General features: G+C 41.8%; 1 protein-coding gene across 2 annotated transcripts in view; it reads left to right on the top strand.

The window, feature by feature from the left end:
• The window catches only part of KCNK2 (potassium two pore domain channel subfamily K member 2), a 113,932-nt gene that overhangs the window by 15,086 nt on the left and 79,044 nt on the right, over positions 1-19,802 (top strand). Inside the window, exon 1 of one of the 2 annotated variants that reach the window (XM_021547593.2) lies at positions 19,065-19,615. The exons of the other annotated variant lie outside the window; for it this stretch is intronic. Within the exon in view, the coding sequence (XP_021403268.1) occupies position 19,615 (1 nt within the window). The 5' untranslated portion in view covers positions 19,065-19,614. Of the gene's footprint in view, positions 1-19,064; positions 19,616-19,802 lie in introns of those variants that run through there. 2 annotated transcript variants of the gene reach the window in all.

The following is a 19,802-nucleotide window of genomic DNA, read 5'->3' as shown; positions in this document are numbered from 1 at the left end:
GTTTGCAGATTTAGAGGGGATTCTGCCCCTCTGCTACTCTCAGCTGAGACCTCACCTGGAGTGTTGCATCCAGCTCTGGGGTCCCCAGCACAGGAAGGACATGGACCTGTTGGAGCAAGTCCAGAGGAGGCCACCAAGGTGATAAGAGGGATGGGGCACCTATCCTGCAAGGAAAGTCTGAGAGAATTTGGATTTTTCAGCCTGGAAAAGGCTTTGGAGTGACTTGCACCTGAAGAGAACCCACAAGAAAGATGGACAGAGTCTCTTTACAGGGCCATGTAGAGACAGGAGAAGGAGGAATGGCTTCAAATTGAGAGAGAATAGGTTGAGATGATAGAAAGAAATTCTTTACTGTGAGGGTGGTGAGGCACTGGCACAGGTTGCCCAGAGAAGCTGTGGATGCCCCATCCCTGGAATTGTTCAAGGCCAGGCTGGATGGAGCTCTGAGCAGCCTGGTCTAGTGGAAAGTGTCCCTGCCCATGGCAGTGGGGTTGGAACTACCTGGTCTTTAAGGACCCTTCCAGCAAACCATTCTATGATTCTATTAAGTGATATCTACTACTACTAAACTTTTCCTGAGGCCTTTTGTAGGATGCTCTGGTGCTTCAGATAAGACATTGACTACTTTCAAAAGTCATTGTAATAATTTTAAGGAGTTTTGAAAATCATCTGTCGTGAAGAGTGTAAAAAAACCACAGTTACATATATAATCTGAAGTAGAAAGATACATATTGAAATAATGTGAAGAAAAATGATAAGTATTCTCACTTTTGCCACAATCAGGTATCTTCACACCATCAGCAAACAAGGGCAAACTGTTCAGATTTGTACATGTGCTACTGCTTCCCTTGCTCTTTGTATGTGCTGATTGTAGTAGAGTCCTTTTTGAACCTGTGCTGTGTTTTGTGTTAACCTCTTTTGTGTTAGCAAAACCTGAATTTTGCTACCTGAAGGGACAGCTGTGGTTTTACAGTGGTTCTTGAGTTACTGAGAAAGGGCCACTCTCAGCCTGTGAAACAAAGGTCCCAAAACCAAAGGAGAAAGTTACAGTACTTATCCTTTTCAAGGTGGGGTAGAATTATTACCTTTACCAAAGTATATGATAGAAAAGCAAAATTAATTGTAAAACTCAGTTAAGATCAGTGCTGCAGCTTAGCGAAACCAGTATTTCACTGCAGATGTTAACAAGACAGTCCAGGGCCCTGCACATGAATTGTCATGCCATTTGCCTGTACAGCAAGTGTTCTGGAAATCTTGCTTACAACTGCTGCAAGAGCATTGGTCCTTTTGCTGATTGAATCCAGCCTGATATTAAAAATCCAAAAGAAGGTGATATATAACCTCTGCCTTTCTGCCAAAGGTAATAAAAGATTAATTTAACGAAAAAGGAATTTGTAGCAATTGGTATATTTTTGCTGTTCATCAACAATACGCAATATATTAAAAAAAATCTGAAAATCCTATTCTTTATATGAATGAGAAGAAAAAACTCTTTAAGCATAAGTCCAGGAACAGAAAGCTTGTTCAAGAACACCAGTGGTGAAAATGCAGCCACACAGAAATTAAAATTGATTGCTTTCTTTGGGGATCACTATTTTTCTTCTAGACACCTCTGTCCACATCAGTTGTTACATCTTTCACCTGCAAAATGATATAAAACCTCCCAAAGTAGCTGACAAAAAGGTAACTCCAGAATTGGAGGCAACATTTACATGCCATGGAAGTACCTGATTTACTTATGTAAACTTTACTTATGTAAAATCCTCAGTGAGAAGAAACCATGTGTTACCCACCTTGCAAAATATGCATCTTTGGTCCTTTATGCAGACTGTAAGGAGACTGGGATACTTGTATTCAAGAATCTATTTCAGGTTTCTATTCAACTGAGGTAAGTATCCAGCAGAAGGGGACAGCCCCATGAAAAGCTCACCCAGACTGCTATTGTGTGGTAAAAAGAAGGCCTACAGATGAGGAATGAAGTCCTGCATAGAAGTCTTGTACAAGTCACAGATGCTAGTGCTTCCACAGAAATTTGAGCCCTTGTGCAAGGATGAGAACATCCTCTTCACACGTGTAAAGGCACAGAGTAGGTTGGCTTAAAAGATCATATTTAAAATAGGTGGATGTAAAAGCCATCTCAATAGAGATTTAATGTCAGGAAAGAAAAATGCTTCTATTTCTGGGAAAGATTCTTATCAGCAAGCTTTGCTAAAGTATTTGGGATTCCTGGTAAAAACTCCCCAGAACAGCTTCTCCATAAAAACTCAAGGGTATTCAAAGGTATAGGCAGGCAGAACTGTGGTTGCCTCCAGCTGTATGACTGGAGAGTGTGTTGTAAAGCAGCCTCCTGACAGATCTCTAGGCAAAAATTCACCAGCTCTTCAGCAGAGAACTTAACCTTCCTTGCACAGGTTAAGAATTGGGGAAAAGTCTATTGTTTTCTCAACTTTCAAGCATTCTTTCAAAATACTACAGCTAGGTAGGCTGTTATCTGGAAACCTCTGTTTTGGCTTCCCAAAAATGTATTTACTATCTGTTGGGCATTATGAACTTTTCAGCTAACATTAAAATGGGCATCAGAAATCTATTTCCTATAATCTGTGGGAAAAATGATAGGATGGGAGCTTTGCTTTTACTGAGCTTATTCAACCTTTCAGAGTGCCTTAGACATGCACATTTTTTTCTGCATGGGTGTAATTATACCCTGTATTTTAGCTATGGGTGTCTATTTGCATCTCTGCTGAGAGAGCACCTAGGGATTTACAACACTCATGAAAGACCAATGCCCTCATCCAGGCTGGTGGCAGACAGAGTAAGGCACCAGGAATGCACATCTGGCAGAGTGGGAACAAGGCTCTGTTTCTATACTTTGCTGCCATGAGTTGGAGATGGTGAGAAATTCTTTTGAGGTGTATTAAAATATCTTTGATGACAGAAGCCAGTTCTTCAAGAAAAAAAACTTTGCTCACAGAAAAGCACTGGCCTAATTGAAGCTTCCCATGGGAACCTGCATTTCAGCTCCACCATGGAGATAATAGGGCAGCAACTTGATGCTGGCAGGCTAGCTTATGTGTTGGATCAAACAGAGTAAAACTGTCTCTTGACTGTTCAATATTCCAGGTGAGGGCCCTGACCTGCAGTAATCCATCTTCTGACCACCAGGCTACCCATGCAGTCAGGGCACACACTTCCTTCTTACTTCAGTGCCAGCAGTTGCCTTTGTTTTTTTACCTCTTCATCAGCATTGGCCTCTGATGCCTTTTGATGAAAGAAGAGAAGGGTATTATTTATCCAAAGTGAGAAAAATAACTCTTAACAGCAGAAAAAATGGAGATGGAAAAGACCTGAAAAGAAAATATTTAGATAACCAAGCAACACACAGTCAGCCTATACCCACTTTCCTGATTCATTTTCCTTGCTCTATCCATAAGCATCTATTTTTTTCCTTATGACTGCCCCAGAAAGGTCTGTCCTCCTATTCCCAATGATATTTTTTTTTTCATTTTCACATAGGACAATGCACAATCTCTTCTGCAGTTTACAAGCACATACTATAAACAGAAATATATTGTAGCAGAAAGTAACCTTGCTAACATATGCAAATAGCAGAGAGGAATGTGAGGATTAGATTAGAAAGGGTAAAAAAGGTTTAGTGATATGAAGAAGTAGCAAAAGCAGAAAAAGGGTGTTCCCACTGCTTTTTAAATCTGTCTTTAAATTATTTACTTGGCACCTTGACAGCTCACAATTTAAATTATTTCATTCATCTTAATATTTAATCACAGTTTTTAATTATACTAGTAACTTGAGGCTACTTCTTAACTCAGCAATAGCTTCATCTTCTATTAATAAATGGCACATACCCTTGGCTTTGACACTTACTTGCTGTGAATGTTTCGGCTTTGGTAGAACATGTAGTTCAGGACACTGTTATTGCATCTTAAATCTCAAATCTTCTTAAATTATCAGTACAGCATTTAACCCTGATGATAATAATTTAGCATAAAAATGTGCAGTCTTCACTGTAGTTCTTAATGCTACTGTTGCTAAAATTGCAGGAGATCAGAGAAAAATTACTTATGAAAAAATCTTACTCTGAAAAATATTCTTCCAGATGATTTTTCTTCTCAGCCTGGAGAAGAGACAGTCTGGTACCTGAGAGCTGTGGGTTGGAAGAATGTTACATCTCCAAGTGTGGCTGGCAGGGTTTGGGATGAAGGACTTGGGGCTTTTTTTGAGCAGTGTGCCAGATGAACTCCCTCGCTGGGGTTACAGCCCTCGTGTAGCGCTGGGCTGCATTGGTTTGGAGGCTGCTGGGGAACAGGAGCCATCCAGCCCACACCCACCAGGGAACACTAAAAGATCTGGGGCTTGCTTACTCTCCCCACAGCTCTCTGACGTCTGTGTGGCTCTGTGATGACTGGGGAATGTGATTTATGGGTTCAAGAAAGTTGACCATCTTTCCTCTGAGACCAAACTCCTGTTTTTGCAGGCAGCATGTCAGATAAATATTTTTTCTATAAATTGGCCACCCTCTATTTTACAATGTTAAGTTTTCATTCTAATCCTCCTTATTGAGAGATTGCTCCAAAACTTGGCTCTTCTCTTGCTTTTTTGTGATTCCCAGCCAAAATTTATTCACAGAATAAATTCTGGTTTTGTTGCCAACATGGTTCCTTAGCTCAAAAAAGACTCTTTGATTGAGCTACGCAAAGCAATCAGAGTCTTCTCAGCGTTCATTTTACCAGACTAAGTGAGCTGAGCTCTTCCACTTTCTTTGGACATGATTCATCTAGAAATCTTTACTGTTCCTCTTTGGATTAGTTTTTGTGGATTGCTGATGATTAGAACTAAGTGCACTTTTCCCTCTGACACTTTACTAGGGTTGGCACACAGCACTCTGATGGCATTTGCTCACCAAACCTCACCTCTGATGTACTGTTGATACTAACAAAAATAATCAGTATGAGCAAAATGGTGGATTTAACACAACCTCTAATAAATTTGGTTAAATCAGACTACAAGGGCTGAGATTATTATGTGGCATATTTTTATACAGTGGCAGCAAGAGGATCAGGAACCAAGACACAGTGGCCCACATGGGTAGTGCTATTTGTAGGTCATCTGAAAGGATCAGTGCCACAAACGTGTGATGTTTGGTGGCTTTCTGCTCAAAGAGCTGGCCACTTTGGGTTCTATTCATAATGTATTGTCTACCCATCCACTTATTTACTGCTTGTAAAAATTTCTTTCCTGTCACCTGTGGCCACAAAGATTATCTTAGACTCAGGCTGAAGCAAGGATTTAAGCCCAGTTGGACCCTGAATAGTCTAAGTCAGAAGTGTTACATTTCATGTGCGATGTGTTGCTTTGAATCAGAACAGATAACACAAAGAGGAAGAAAATAAGCATCAGCTTCCCTTTCTTCCAAGCTCCAGTGTCAAATATCCCTGCTAAATATTTGTTAGTTTACCTGTTAGCCATTAGAAAGATCCATCAGGGTTATAAGATCCAACCCAGACACTTGCAATAATTACCACTGCATTAAGAGCATTCTATGGTATCTGAAGAAGAAATAGGAAAAATAACATACATTTAGTGTCAGAAGAGCAAAAGAAGATGTGAGGGATAAAGGAGTTGGAATAGCAGGTAAGGACTACAGCTATTGCATCTGGGCTTCTTACGAAATTGATCAGACAGAGGGATTAAAGAAGTGTTTATTTCCCTTCAAAAAGAAAAGTTTCTAAAGAGTGAGGTGGGCAAAAGTTGCTACTCTTCTTTTTCCATTAACCTCAGGCCAGAGGCAGTGGATGTAATTTAATAACCTACAATTAAAGAAGAGCAGTCTAATTACCAGTTTGTGATAAAAAAAATGTCAAGAGAATCACACTCTTTGAAAGAATGATATTCTGAGAGGATTAATTGCAAATGAAATACCCCAAAGAGAAATCTATTTAATATTGTAAAAAAAAACAAAAAAAAAAAACACAACCTGAATTTTGCTGTTTATGGGAACTTAATTTTGAGATCAGATTGCAGTAGAGAGATCAAAATTGAGAGAGAAATATGGAATGAGATTCTGACTCACATTTAGAAGCAGCTGTGTTAGTGTGCCAGTCTGGAGAACACGTTTGCATGAGAGTGCAAGTTTAGAGAGAAAAGAAGTGATGCTACAGAAGATTGGGCTGACAAACAAATCCTAGAAAAAAAAAGGTTGACAAAATAATTAAAAACCCCTTCAATTAATAACTTCACATGTGAATCAGATTTATAAGAAGTAATGTGAAAGTTTCAACTTGTAAGAACAAATGGGAACAAAGCAATGCCTGGTCTTTGATTGAGCTACTATTTTGCAACAAACAAAGCTATCTATAGGAAAGCGTAGCTAAAAGGAAAACAAGTATTCTGCACAGCAAAGAAGCTTTTTCCATGGTGATTGCTCAGATTGAGCCCTATTTGAGATGACTGAAATGTGCCCTTGAACATGAGTGGTATTGTTGCTTACAAACTGGATATTGATACTCAGATCAATATGAAACTTTAAATCAATTCAGATACCAGGAAAAAACCCCAGGTTGTACAGTGGCAAAGTCAGTTCAATAACAGCTGTATACAAAGTAAATGTAATTTCAAGGCCTTGAAAACAGAATTTTACTTATTATTGAGAAAGATAGAAGCTGGAAATCCATGTGGTGCTTCTTCTCCTAGGGAGAATGTGTAAGTTAGAAGGCTAGAGGAATCTGGTGATAGAATTAACTAAATTACTATATAGGCAGCAAAGGAAAAAATAGGAGGGAAACTTCCCATACACACACAAAAAAAAAAAAAAAAAAAAAAAAAAAGAAATTAAACATTATGGTTGCAAAAGAACACTGAGAAAAATGTAGAATGGAAATCACATATATTTAAAGATCTGCATGATAAAAGAAACTTTTTATCTATGATCATGATATCCTTTATATGTTTTGGAGATTTTAGAAACAAATGTCAGTAACAAAGGAAAAAAACGGCCCAGTTCTCTTAGTGCGCATTTACCACACAAAGAGATAAACCCCAACCTGTCAAAGGAAATTCCTTATATTGTGTTCTCAAGTCACTATTTTCTAGATCCCCTTGATAAAAATGGATATAACAGTACTTTTCCCCATCAAAAAATTCCTGAAACTGAGAGCACTTCACAATGTTTAGCATATATAAGCTATTGTAATGAGGCCAGTGCAGACATCTTACTACCTAAACTTGGTAGTCTGTATTAGAGGGAAAATTTATGTTAAAGAATAAATGAATAACTCAATTTCAATAACTGGCATTCTAAATTAATATGTGACTGTGTTTTGGCTTGATTCATACACTGATTTTAAATATGAAGGATAAGTGGTTTCTGTCATAGTTCTGCTTTATCCAAACCCAAGATGCATACACTTTTTTCAGGCACAGTTTGTAGTAGTGTTTGCCTTTTGTGCTTTCCTGCAGTGAGTATTTTCTAAGACCTGTGCTCTGCTGAACACCCATGGCAACTCCTTAAGTGGGCAGGCTACTCCTGTGCCATGGTATGCGTGAGTGCTTCCCATTTCTTGGAGCTCAGAAGGTGCAGCCTGGCTGTCACTGCTGTGCTGGGGCAAGACCCAGGTGTGCAGCAATCCTTTGTCCCTGAATCCTGCAGACCCAGCTGCCATGGCAAGGGAAGGCCAAGCCCAGGTGGGAGATGAGGCACATCAGGCTGCAGCCGGGCGTTGGTCTGCAGGATCCGTGCAGCAGGATCCGTGCAGCAGGATCAGTGCAGCAGGATCCGTGCAGCAGGATCAGTGCAGCAGGATCCGTGCAGCAGGATCAGTGCAGCAGGATCCATGCAGCAGGATCAGTGCAGCAGGATCCGTGCAGCAGGATCAGTGCAGCAGGACCCTGGGGCGTGCTGAGGCACGCAGGGGAGTGACTGACACACAGAATGTGAGAACCGACTGCTCCGCGTTTCCAGGCTTCCTTTGAAGTCGATGGGAATTTGCCTGAGTAAGGTACACATGGAAATGGAATGGAAGTGTTCGGTTTTGGCCTGTTAGGACATGGGTGTCAATAGAAAATGCTTCATTGCTGAAATCATAAGCATCTTGCTAAATATTTGGAGCTTAAGAATACTCCACCCAACGGCTTGCTGGTTAGAACGTTCACAGGGAGATAGAAGATGTGAGCGCAGATCTCCTCGCCTGTCTCCTCGGTGAATGTTTCAGCCACTGACTTGCACTAAGTGGTGACTTTGTTGTCTCCCTTTTTCCTCCATTCATTTCCATTTTTTACTCTGTCCTTGTTAAGTACTTGAAAAAAGCCCACCAAAACAGCACCTGGAATCTGAAGTGTGGAAGTTTCCTCCCTTGAGAGGTTTAAATCCCGGAGCCTGATGGGCTTTAGTGCAATTCCTTTCCTTGATGTTGCTCAGTGCCTTGCTGCTAGCAGTTCCTGGAAGATCACTGTGAGTTCCTCTCGTGGGTGACTGACTTTCCCCACACATGGAACACAGGAACTCAGGAACTTTAGTCTGCATCTGCTGCGTTTAACTAAAACTAAACGCATCAGTGCAGAGCATGGTGAATCTTAAATTACTGTGTTGATTCAGCCCAAAGCCCAGAAGAACTGAAGTGGAATCACAAGAGTTAATGACCATAAGAAAGAGATAATGATGGCTGATTTTATTTTAGTGATGTAAATAAAATGTACTGCATCAATGCACAGTAACTGATGAGATGTGAGTCTGGACTGGAAGGAAGACAGGGTCAGTTACCCTTGTCCTCCCTTATTGAAGGCAACTAGACCATGTAATTCCTTTCACAAGCTGGTGACCCTCCAGCCTGACATTATACATTCTGTATAAGTAATAATCAGAGCTTATATCTAGGGTGTAAGTGCAATTATATGTAGATAAATATGTAGATAAAACAGATGTCTTGTATGTGCAAGTGGTATATTGAGCATGCATTGCAGTTAATTAATCAGTAATTGTTACATACAACTTCAATGTTACCTTGAGTGAAACATGGCTAGCTGGGATGCTTGAAGTATAAGTTGTGGTTTTCCATATATAGCTTCCTGTTAAATATTCTACACAGCAGCCACTATGGTTAGGTTCTTCCCTAAGTGGTCATTTTGAATGGCAAGTGGTTCAGCACTTATTGACGGGTTGCTTTCTTGTTTAAAAATAGAAGAATGTGTGGATCCTTGTACACAGCAGGTAGCCAAGTAATAACGAAAGTGATTGATGATAAAAAGCTTGCTTCCTACACTCCTGTCATCAACAACCTATTGGGATCAAGAGAACACTAGGATAGAAATTAATCTTCCCTGAGTTATTCTAAACAGTCAACTGATAGGAGATTTCTTTGATCTCATTCAATTGAAATTGATTAATTCTGTTAATTACTCTGTTTGAACTGAGTTAGCAGGAATTTTCTGCGTGTTGCAGCATCCTTGATGGTTTGCCTCCTTGCATGCCAAACAAGAAAACTTGGTAAAGAATGTGAAAGCACATGATGTCAATCTAGTGTTTGCTGACTTAGACTGATAATGACTATCAGTGATAAATATCTGTAGAAATGATCAGATGTAATTTGTTTCTGTACTTTGACTTTTTACTGAGACTGTCATTGTTTAAAATACATAAACAGTCCTTGGGGCAGGAACTCATGAATTCTTCTGCCAAGGAAATGCATAATCACTGAGGTAGGAATATTTTCTCTTTTTCTCCCTCTGTCCATTTCATACCTCATGAATCTTTAATTCTATAGGAAGAACTGGGATTCCATTAGAGTTCTTTAACACCTGCTGGACTATGAGATTGTCATAAACCTAGGGTGTTCCCCCAAGTTTTATGCCATCTCCTTATTCATGATGCCAGCTGGGAAGGTTCAGATTAACATTAATAGTGCAGGACTAACCTCTTACCTGGAATCCATTTTTTTCTGGTTACCAAACTGAATCTTATGAGCTAGAGGAGCTATTTGGAGTGCTTGGGAATTACAAATAGACTGACATACACTGAAGGATTTGCCACATACCAAGGACACAGCTGCTTCAGGTTTGTGAGCTATCCTGAAATGTCTTTGCTCTATCTTGCTTTCAGTCAAAAAGAAAATTAATTTATTGTGCTAAAGTGTCATTATTTAAAAATTTATCAGTGAGTATTTCTGGAAAGAGGTATGAGAAATTAAACAATAAAACATGTTGTAGGTACATCTTAGTCCAGCTAAGCTTCAAACTGATTTGTCTTTCCCATGTAGCTAGTAGGGGCTTGAGCCAAAATAATTTCCAAAATACTTACCACAGCTCTTTGGTGCTGGGATGCAGTTCTCCTGCATCCTGCCTGATACAGGTTAGTGTCTGAGCTATAAAGATGCCTTTGGAGTGCCCTTCTGTGACACTGCAGCTCAGCTGGAAGTCAGCAGCTAATTGACTCTGAAGAAATCCTTTATGCAGGAGGAAGGCAAAACATTCTGACAAGCTCAGTACTTGCTCTGGGGGTAAACAGGTAATTTACCTGTTTTCAGTGGAATTCTTTATGCTAATGGCAAGGGGGGTGAAATTGCTAAGCACGCATGTGAGTATATTGCTATTTATAAAACTCAGGTGTAAAACCTCTTGTGCACAAAGATGTAAGTGAGAGCAACAAATATAGCTCAGTAATATTTCCTAGAGATCAGATAAAATCCCAGGGCAGTGTCCTGGAGTCCAGTAAAGTGCTAGGATCAGTAATCTCAGAGTGTGACTTGCTTGAACTGAGCTTACTTGAACACTGGAGTGATAGGCTCTTTCCAGGAAGGTTAAAGATGTGGATTTAAATGCCTTTATACAGAAGAAATGCCTTTATGCAGAAGAAATAATTAGAGTCCTTTTTGCTTATCCTGAGAAAGTCTTGCAATCATTGCACTATTATGTAAAATCTGGAGGCTTTTCTTTTATTTATCTTTTCAAAGAAAGCAGTAATCATATCTACTGTTTACATGAAGTTTGTTCTGCTAGCCTTCCAAACAAGCCAAGTGAAGGGCTATTTTCTGGATCAATTGGGCATAAGAATTGGGCATAATGCTGAGCAGCACGGTGGGAAGCATGTTTATGTCCAGGAACAGAAAGCTTGTTCAAGAACACCAGTGGTGAAAATGCAGCCACACAGAAATTAAAATTGATTGCTTTCTTTGGGGATCACTATTTTTCTTCTAGACACCTCTGTCCACATCAGTTGTTACATCTTTCACCTGCAAAATGATATAAAACCTCCCAAAGTAGCTGACAAAAAGGTAACTCCAGAATTGGAGGCAACATTTACATGCTATGGAAGTACCATAATTAAGGAAGTTTGCCATGCTGAGGGGTCAGGGTTCCCAGCTGGAGTGTACTGCTGGGAAGATCACACCTGCCCTGCCTTCAGAAACTGGAAATACTTTTTTGTTATGCTGCACAATCGTTTGCATGCAGCAGCTGCCTCTGAATTCCCACACAGCTCCTTGTGTGGGGTTCTGCTGTGATGTACAACAGATATATCCAAGATATCTGACATCCATCACATCTGGGCTGCATGTATTTATGTGGATTTGCTAGCAGGATGAAGGACCTGTGACCCTGTAAATTAGAAATAAGGGATAGGGCTTTTTCCCCCATAAATCTACTTTACTAGTTATAATATTGTAATCAGAGCTGACTTTTCAAAATATTCTAGGCAATTTTTATGAGTTAGTAAAATCACCAGATCTTCTCTCTAAAATAAAGAAATTGCCAATAAGTCCCCAAGAATCTGGTGCAAATATTCAGCCTGAGGCTTTTTTACTTGCTGCTTTTGTTGTATGACTTTCATTGAGATACTCTTACTGGATAAAGCCTTAGGTAAATTTTTCGAGTCATAATCCCCCTTAATATCTGAAGTTGTTATGAGAGAGAACATGAAAAGCTAAGAAAGCAATAATTTCAGAAATTGGTTTCTTTATGGATTTTCTATTAACTTTTTCCTGGCAATCATGCTCATTAATTTGGTATACTACACTTCTTAACACACAACACACAGAAAATCACAGAAAGTTTACATAAATTGTTATAGGGGGTCACTTATGCTATATTTGTTGCCAATATAAATAATTTAGAAAAATAATTCTTTTTATTGAAGAGCAGCACCTTTTACACTGACATAATATTTTTCTATAATTTTACTCACCCTTTTTTGTGATGGGGCAATTAATCTTTTTGAGAAAATGATCACAAAAATATTAATCTGCTGAGAATTTTAGAAATAGAACAGCTTTTATACCCGGGCTTCTAAAATGTAATGGAAATTTCATAGTATTAATTTTAGCCATTTTATGTGAAGGGATCATACAAAATAACTTTCTCACCAGTAACAGCCCTAAGTGCATCTGTTTCTATTTGGTGCCTGGGGTATTACATCTGGGGTATATTTATATTTGCTGTGCAAAGAGGAAAATATGGGCCAATCTTGCCCTGTATTTTCTACCTATATTTTCCTTGGAGACAGAGTGCAGCTTTTAATGTTCCTTCTACCAAGAGAAAATAAAACATAAAACTATACAAGCCCATGGCTGACTTTCCTTGCATGCTTAACATCAGTGGCAGGACACAACTGAAAGACCTTTCTTTCAGCAACAGTATATAGATTAAAAGCCACTTCAAAGCTGCAGAGATGAGTATGAGTAGCCTGTTCTCCTGCCAACACAGTCCATAGCTGCCAGTCAAGATTAAACCACCAAGCCCAGAATTTCAAGATCACACTTTAAAGAAAATAGAAGGAAGTGCCTTCAAGGATGGAAGTGCTGAGCAATGCTAATGCATGATGCATCTGAATGGCAGGAATTTATGTTTCTTGGTGCCCAAATACCTTATGAAATCTGGGCTCTGCTCATCCAGCTTTCTGCCTGCATGGTGTTAGTGGCATGTTTGTCAAAGCAGAAAGAACAAGAACTTGAACAATCTACTGAATTAAAAAAACCCACAAAAAACTACTAAATGTTATCTTTCTTTAGAAAAATCTGTAACATCCTTTCCAGACAAATCTCTATGTAGCTGAACATAGAGTTTGCCAGAAAATAGTCTCTTGTGCATATTTGAAAATAATTCATAGATTTCATTACATTTTTATGGCTAAAGCCAGGTAGAGTAGAGTCTGGTGTTTTTAAAACATAGATGATACTTAATGTTCTCCTTTTTCATCACCTCATTTGTATTCTTTATTTCTGCTAGCAAGTTCTTTCATTAGTCCCGCATGATACTTGTTTAGTAGTGCCAGGGCTATTTTCTCTTGTTTTCTCTTTGTCTGTTTTGTCTTGTTTTATTTTGTTTCTTCCAAGTCGGATTTGTGGATTACTCAAAAAGAAAAGCACTAATGCTATTTTAGGTGATTTCCAGTGTCCTCTGTGTCTGATTTTATTTTATTTTCAGATTGCTGTGTCATAGGTCTGTGTCACTAATTCCAGATTTCCCTAAAATGTGGATATAGTACATTACAAAAAGTCCTCAGCTCCTCAAGACATGGTTTAAAAGTAAGCTTAATGCCTTAAGGAAAACTCCCTTTAGAGTCAGCGTAAACTGGCAATTCTCATCAGGCCTGAAGTGTGCAGTCATATGTATGTTTTTGGTTTTTTTTTCCCAAATATTCCCTGCTCTTTTCCAGTCTGCAAAGACAATAAGGAGATTAGGTTTCCATCTCATCTGATCCAGTAGCACCATGAGAATCAGTTGCAAGGTTGGTACTATTGGGTGTGGACAGACAGATACGAAATCTTGATATTCCCATTGTCAGCCTCCTGTTTTGAAGAGACCACAATGGCAAAAATGGAAAACAAATTACAAACCAGCAATTTTCTAGAACATTTTGGTGATTACAGAAAAGCATTTTGTAATCATCCCAAAGCACTACTAGCTGTCCATCAAGGACATCAGTAATTCAAAGTAGTCGTAAGTTTTTTCTGTGCATAAATAATCCATAATAATGGTGACATACAGCAATTCACATTTATCATTGATGAGAATGGCACTGAAAGTTAGTTATAATCATTGCTTCTGAAGCTCTCCAAGCATAATAGATTCGTGGAAACAAATATGAAAAAAACAGTGGCAGAACCTGTGATAAATAAATCCCATTAGGTCTGATAGTATGACACAGGCAGGGAAGAAACCCACTGGGAGATTTGCAAGTCAGTAAAGAAAAATACACATTCACAATATTAATTACAACAGTCAGTGCTTTACAGGTTCTAAAACAACTTCCCTCTTGCTGCAAGTGGATAAATAGATAAGGCTTACTAGCAATGGAAAGAATTAGAACATAATTAAGACTGACAACTGAGCTGTATAAAAATAGATGAGCACATGTAAATATTTTTTTTAGTAATTGATGAGGTGAGAAACAATGGCTTTTCTGCTGAATAAATAATTTGTCACACTGTAGGACAGATGCTCCTGGTAGGTGTAATAACTTGCTAGAGAGGTAGAACTCATTAATATTGCGCTGTGCGCAATATCGTGTGTCGACACGCTGGAGGGAAGGGATGCCATCCAGAGGGTCCTTGACATGCTTGGGAGGTGTCACTCAACATGAGCTGGCAATGTGCACTCACAGCCCAGAAAGCAAACCAAATCCTGGGCTGCATCCAAAGGAGCAAGGCCAGCAGGTCAAAGGAGATGATTCTCCCCCTCTACTCTGCTCTGGTGGGTTCTCACCCGCAGTGCTGCATCCAGATCTGGGGACCCCAATATAAGGAAGGACAGGGAACTGTTGGAGCAAGTCCAGAGAGGTAATGAAGTTGATAACAGGACTGGAGAACCTGCACTAAAAAGGCAGGCTGAAAAAATTGGGGCAGTTCAGCTCAGAGAAGAGAAGGCTGCATGAAGAACTCATAGCAGCCTTCCAGTATCTGAAGGGGCCCTACAGGGAAGCAGGAGAAGGTCTCTTTGTCAGGAACTGCTGTGATAGGACAAGAGGGAATGGGTATAACAGAAAGAGGGGAATTTTACTTTAGATATTAGAAAGAAATCCTTTACTGTGGAGGTGGTGAGGTACTGGAACAGGTGGCCCGGAGAGGTTATGGATGCCCAGGCCCTGGAGCTGTGTAAGGCCAGGTTGGACACAGCTTTGAGCAATCTGGTCTAGTAGAAGGTGTCCCTGCAGGTGGGTTGGGACCAGATGGTCTTTAGGGTCGCTGCCAACCCTAAACATTCTATGATTCTGTGGTTCTGCAGTACATATTCTAGTTGCACTATGTATGCTTAAGTAATTTCAAAATGTGAATTAGATGAGATCACAAATTTTGCAATGGGTCTATTTTAGGGTTTTACCAATTTCAGAGGAAGAGGAAGGCTGAGTACCACTCAGCTGCAAGTGTTTCCTGCCTACTGCCTTCTCCCCAGTGCTGGGAGGGTGTGTTTTCAGCACGGTCACTCGGAGCAGCCTGGCATCCTTGCTGCCTATGAGCAACATGGTCTGCCTTCCCCTTTGCTCCAAATAGAAGTAGGCTGTGTGCCATTAGTCCCTCATTTAGTTTAAATTCCCATAGCAGGATACAACTAATGGTTTATGGTGAAATACAGAGGCATGGCATGGCCTTAATGTCATAATTATCCATAAAGAACTGACAGAGATCTTTTAATGTCTCCAAAGAAGTCAAGAGACAAGTAATTTGTGAGTCCTGCTGTATAAGTAAAATGAACCTTAAAATTAACTTGCTATGTAAGTCTGGAAGTGTTTCTGCAAAGCTTTCTGGTAATAAAATCTAGCCGTAGCAGAGGCTTATCCTTGACTTTAACTGGGTGTATAGTTTGGCCAAATTCTGAAGAGAGGCAGAGGTTTCCTGTTATTTTGTGATGAGGAAGAGGGGCTGCTGTGTTTAGGAGGTCCTAAAGCCTATAGCAATACGCTGTTTGATAAGAGGCACAGGTTCCTGTGGTAAATTGAACAGGTCCCCATGTGAATAAGCTGCTGTTGAAGTCAGGGTGGCAAATGCCCTCACTGGAACCCTTGTCATAGCAATCCCTTGGGAATGTAGAAATTCTCAGCAGCTAAATAAGATTGAAGAAGGCTGGAACCTGTGGTGCCTCCCATTACACAGCGGGTTAAAGGAGAAGAGCATATATTGCTCACAGAGGTGGGGGCTAGCAGAAGCCTCTTGTTCTGGGCACAAAACAAGTGTTCTTCATGACCTCCCAGGGAGGGGATGGCTCCTGAATTAGGAAGAGGAAAATAAAGTGTTAATGCCAGGTAAGAGTACTTTTTACTTGAGATTTTAAATTGGTCCTCATAGGGTAATACTTCTCTGGAATAACTATCTCGCTGCAAGTGACCTCCTGTCCTATCAAAGCTTTCAATCATCTGCAGCTGTTATTTCCATGAATATGGGATTGCTGTGTTTATCATGCAGCTTTGACTTCTTCTGCATGCTGCATGCCTGTCTCTCTTGGCTGAGCTTACTTTTAACATTTCAAAGAGTTGAGCAGCTTCCAGCACCCACCGTCTGTGAGTATTGTGGCCATCCCAAACTCATGCCAATACATTTTTAGACAGCATTTGACAGTCCTGTACTTTGTGAGTTTTTCTCATGCTAGCATGAAATACACAAGCCTGCTTATACTTAATCTTAGAAAAAGGTTTTTACAGTTTGTTCAGATAAATCTCCTTGGCTCAGCAGCAAATCCATTTGCTTGCAAGGCTGGAGCTCTGTGTTTTAGCCCCTTTTATTGCTTAATTTTGTCTATATTGGTTAGTGGGAAGTTTTGTCAGCATTGTATTTAGTGTGTTTGTTTAGCAAAGCTCAGGCCTGATGCGTCAAGCTGGTCGAATGTCAGTTCCAAATTTGAGGGCAAAATGGTCACACACAATATTCAAACAATGTGTGGTGTACCTTGCAAGAAAGAAAAATACTGATGGGCATGACTCCATAGAGTAAAGGCTAGTGCTGTAAAAGGCCTCCAGAAAATAAGAGCTGCTGTACACAATAGTTTTTATTGTAGACACAAAAAGGATTACTGGTTTTCTTGCCGAATTTGAAGATCAATGCTGTATGTGGAGTGTTTCTATCCCTGCTAGAAATGAGAATGCACAGCTCAAGTCCACTCAGAGTAAGTGGTAAGATGAGGATCCAGCTGAGGATTGCATCTGGGATCACAATAGGTGGAAAATAGCAGTCAACTGATAGTAGACATTGGAGATGTTTACTAAGTATTTAATGGAAATAACTGCTTTCCCAGAGATAGCTCTTCAGGTCTTAAGGTTAAGGCACCAATGCAGTAATTCCTGGAGCAGATCTCAAAAGGTTTTCTTCCCATTGGGTGGAATCCCTAAATTTAAGGCCTGCTCCAAACCCTCCTGAAGCTATTGGAAGGCTTCCCATGGATTTCAATTTGTAGGCAATAAATATGAGCCTTTTTAAGCTTTTAATAATAATTCCTTCACTCAAAGAAAAACAAAATCTCATTCCAAATATTTAGATTGCTAAAGAAAGGCATGTAGTATTTTCCACAGTATTTTATGGAGACACAGGTCAGCATGGAGGAAAATGTTCACGCCTGTTTTTCCATAGGACGTTCAAAGAAATCCTGCAAAATTCTTTTCCATGAGATAGGAACAGCCAGTGTTTACATAGGCTAATGATTAAGAAATCTGCTGGAAGGAAAGGAGAAAATATGATGATTTTTTTGGGGAGAGTATTTTATATTAAAAATATTCAGGTATGAGAATCTTACATCTTTGAGAATTCCTTGAATGACGGAGTATCAGTAGTCAGAAGCAGGCATTTCTCTTGTGTTTGAGTATTGAGTATTGTGTTGATGAAGCCAACCCTGTGACTGAAGATCACCTTGCAAGGGGTGGTTGGATTGGGCCCAGAGGCTTTCATTACTTGACAAGTGCTCTGCTGGTTCCCAGGGATGGGCAGCAATAAGCTACAGCTCACCCTGAAATAGCAGGGGCAGCTTCCTGCCCTGTGCTGCATCTTGTGCAGACTTGTGGACACACAGGGTGAGAGTGGTGTGATTGATGTTGCTGAAATTGGAGTCCTGAGGAACTCAATATTACACTCATTTGTATTATGTCACATTGATACGGAGAAGCGTTAAAATAAGTGACTTCTAAAGTGTTTGCTGATGGTGCTGCTGATTTAAGCGGGATTATAGCCCATTAAACACCCGATGTATGACTGTCTTTGGCCATTTTACAGATACAGCCTCTGGCTTTAAATGCTTGAGACTTATACCCATTTGTTACTGTGAGTAATTTTTTAGACTTTTTAGAGAGTGGCTGTGGGAGCAGTTTTTGGTTTCTCTTGGTAAATCCTCTTTTAGGATTTGTCTTCATGCTTTTCACCTCAGTGTGAACAACTGACCCATGGATAGTGTCACAGGTGACAGATGACTGGGAAATAGGGGAGTTAGCCCACGGCAAAGATAGCAAGGATAATTTCAGGCTTTTTAGTGGCAGAAAGCACAGTTGAAGCAGCATTTCTGATGTATCTATCAGACAGAAATGGAAGAAGGCGGTGCGCAGGCGGCGCGTGCGATAGGAGAGCAGCTACCATCCCTGACTCCCAGATCCCACCTAGTTAACTCCTTGCAGCAACACACCAGGGCTGCCGAGCACCGGGTTAAAATCAGGCCGAGCCGGGAAGGACAGAACAGCCTGGCCCTATAGCCCCGCGCCGTTCTCCGGCGAGGGCCGAGGTGTCCCCTCTTGTCCCCTGTCTCCTGCTAATTCGGTGACATTTCGGACAGTTCAAAAGTTCACGGAGAGGCTCTGGCGAGGCGGCAGGGTGTGGGGCCGGAGCGGGGACCGCCGGCAGGTCCAGCCTCGCCGGCGGGGTTGGCCGGTGCCTTCTCCTCCTCCCTCTCTCCCTCCTCTCTCCCCGCTTGTTTCCAGGCGAGACCTTGCTCTCCGCAGGTACCGCTCTGCCTCCCCCCGGCTCCCCTTCCATCCTCCCCCGGCGCCCCTGCAGCATCTGCGGCCGCCCCGCCGGGCAGCCTGCGCGGAGGGTGCGCACCCCCGGCGGGCCGGGAGCGGCGCGGAGCGGCTGCCCCCCCGCCGGCGGGGGGCGCGGAAGGGGGCGCGGAAGGGCGGGGGGGGCGAGCAGCGGTGCGGCTGCTCGCCGCCCCACAAAAGGCACCGCCGGGCTCGGGCTGCTCCGCACGCCCGGAGCGCGCAAGGGCACTCACACACGCACGGGCAGTCACTCGCGCACACACGGGCTCTCTCACACACACACACACACACACACACGGGCTCTCACTCGCACACACACACACGCACGGGCTCTCACTCGCACACGGGCACTCACTCGCACGCACTCGCACACACGGGAGCGCCGCGATGTGCGATGCGCGATGCGCGACGTGAGGCACATCGCACGCCGCGGGGCCGGGGAGAGCCGGCGGGATCCGCGCTGCCAGCCCGCCCGCCCCTGCCGCTCCCTCTCCTCCAGACCCATCCATCAGCCTCTTCCTCTCCGTCTGCTCCTGCCTTTCTTTCCTTTTCCATTTTTTATTTAATTTTTTTTTTTTTTAAATTTGCTCTAACTGTATCTATCCAAGCATAGAAAAAATGCCTGCCCGTGGAGCGAGGAGAGGGCACCGGGTCGGTAAATAAGAAGTGAGTACGAGCACAATGGCGTGCCTCCCCGCTCCCAGCCCTGCGGATGCTGCATGCGCCCCTGCTTCCCCCGCACCGGACCCCGGGATGCTCGCCGCGGCGGCCCGGGGCTCCTTTGTACCCTGCCTGGCTCCTTTCCCCTCCCTTCCCGGCCCCGCTCGCCGCGCCCCGGCTCCGCCGCCGGCCG

The sequence above is a fragment of the Lonchura striata genome, chromosome 3 (assembly GCF_046129695.1).
Source record: "Lonchura striata isolate bLonStr1 chromosome 3, bLonStr1.mat, whole genome shotgun sequence".
Classification (NCBI taxonomy): domain Eukaryota; kingdom Metazoa; phylum Chordata; class Aves; order Passeriformes; family Estrildidae; genus Lonchura; species Lonchura striata.
The sequence above is the reverse complement of the archived record's forward strand: the minus strand, read 5'-3'. Positions and strand labels throughout refer to the sequence as shown.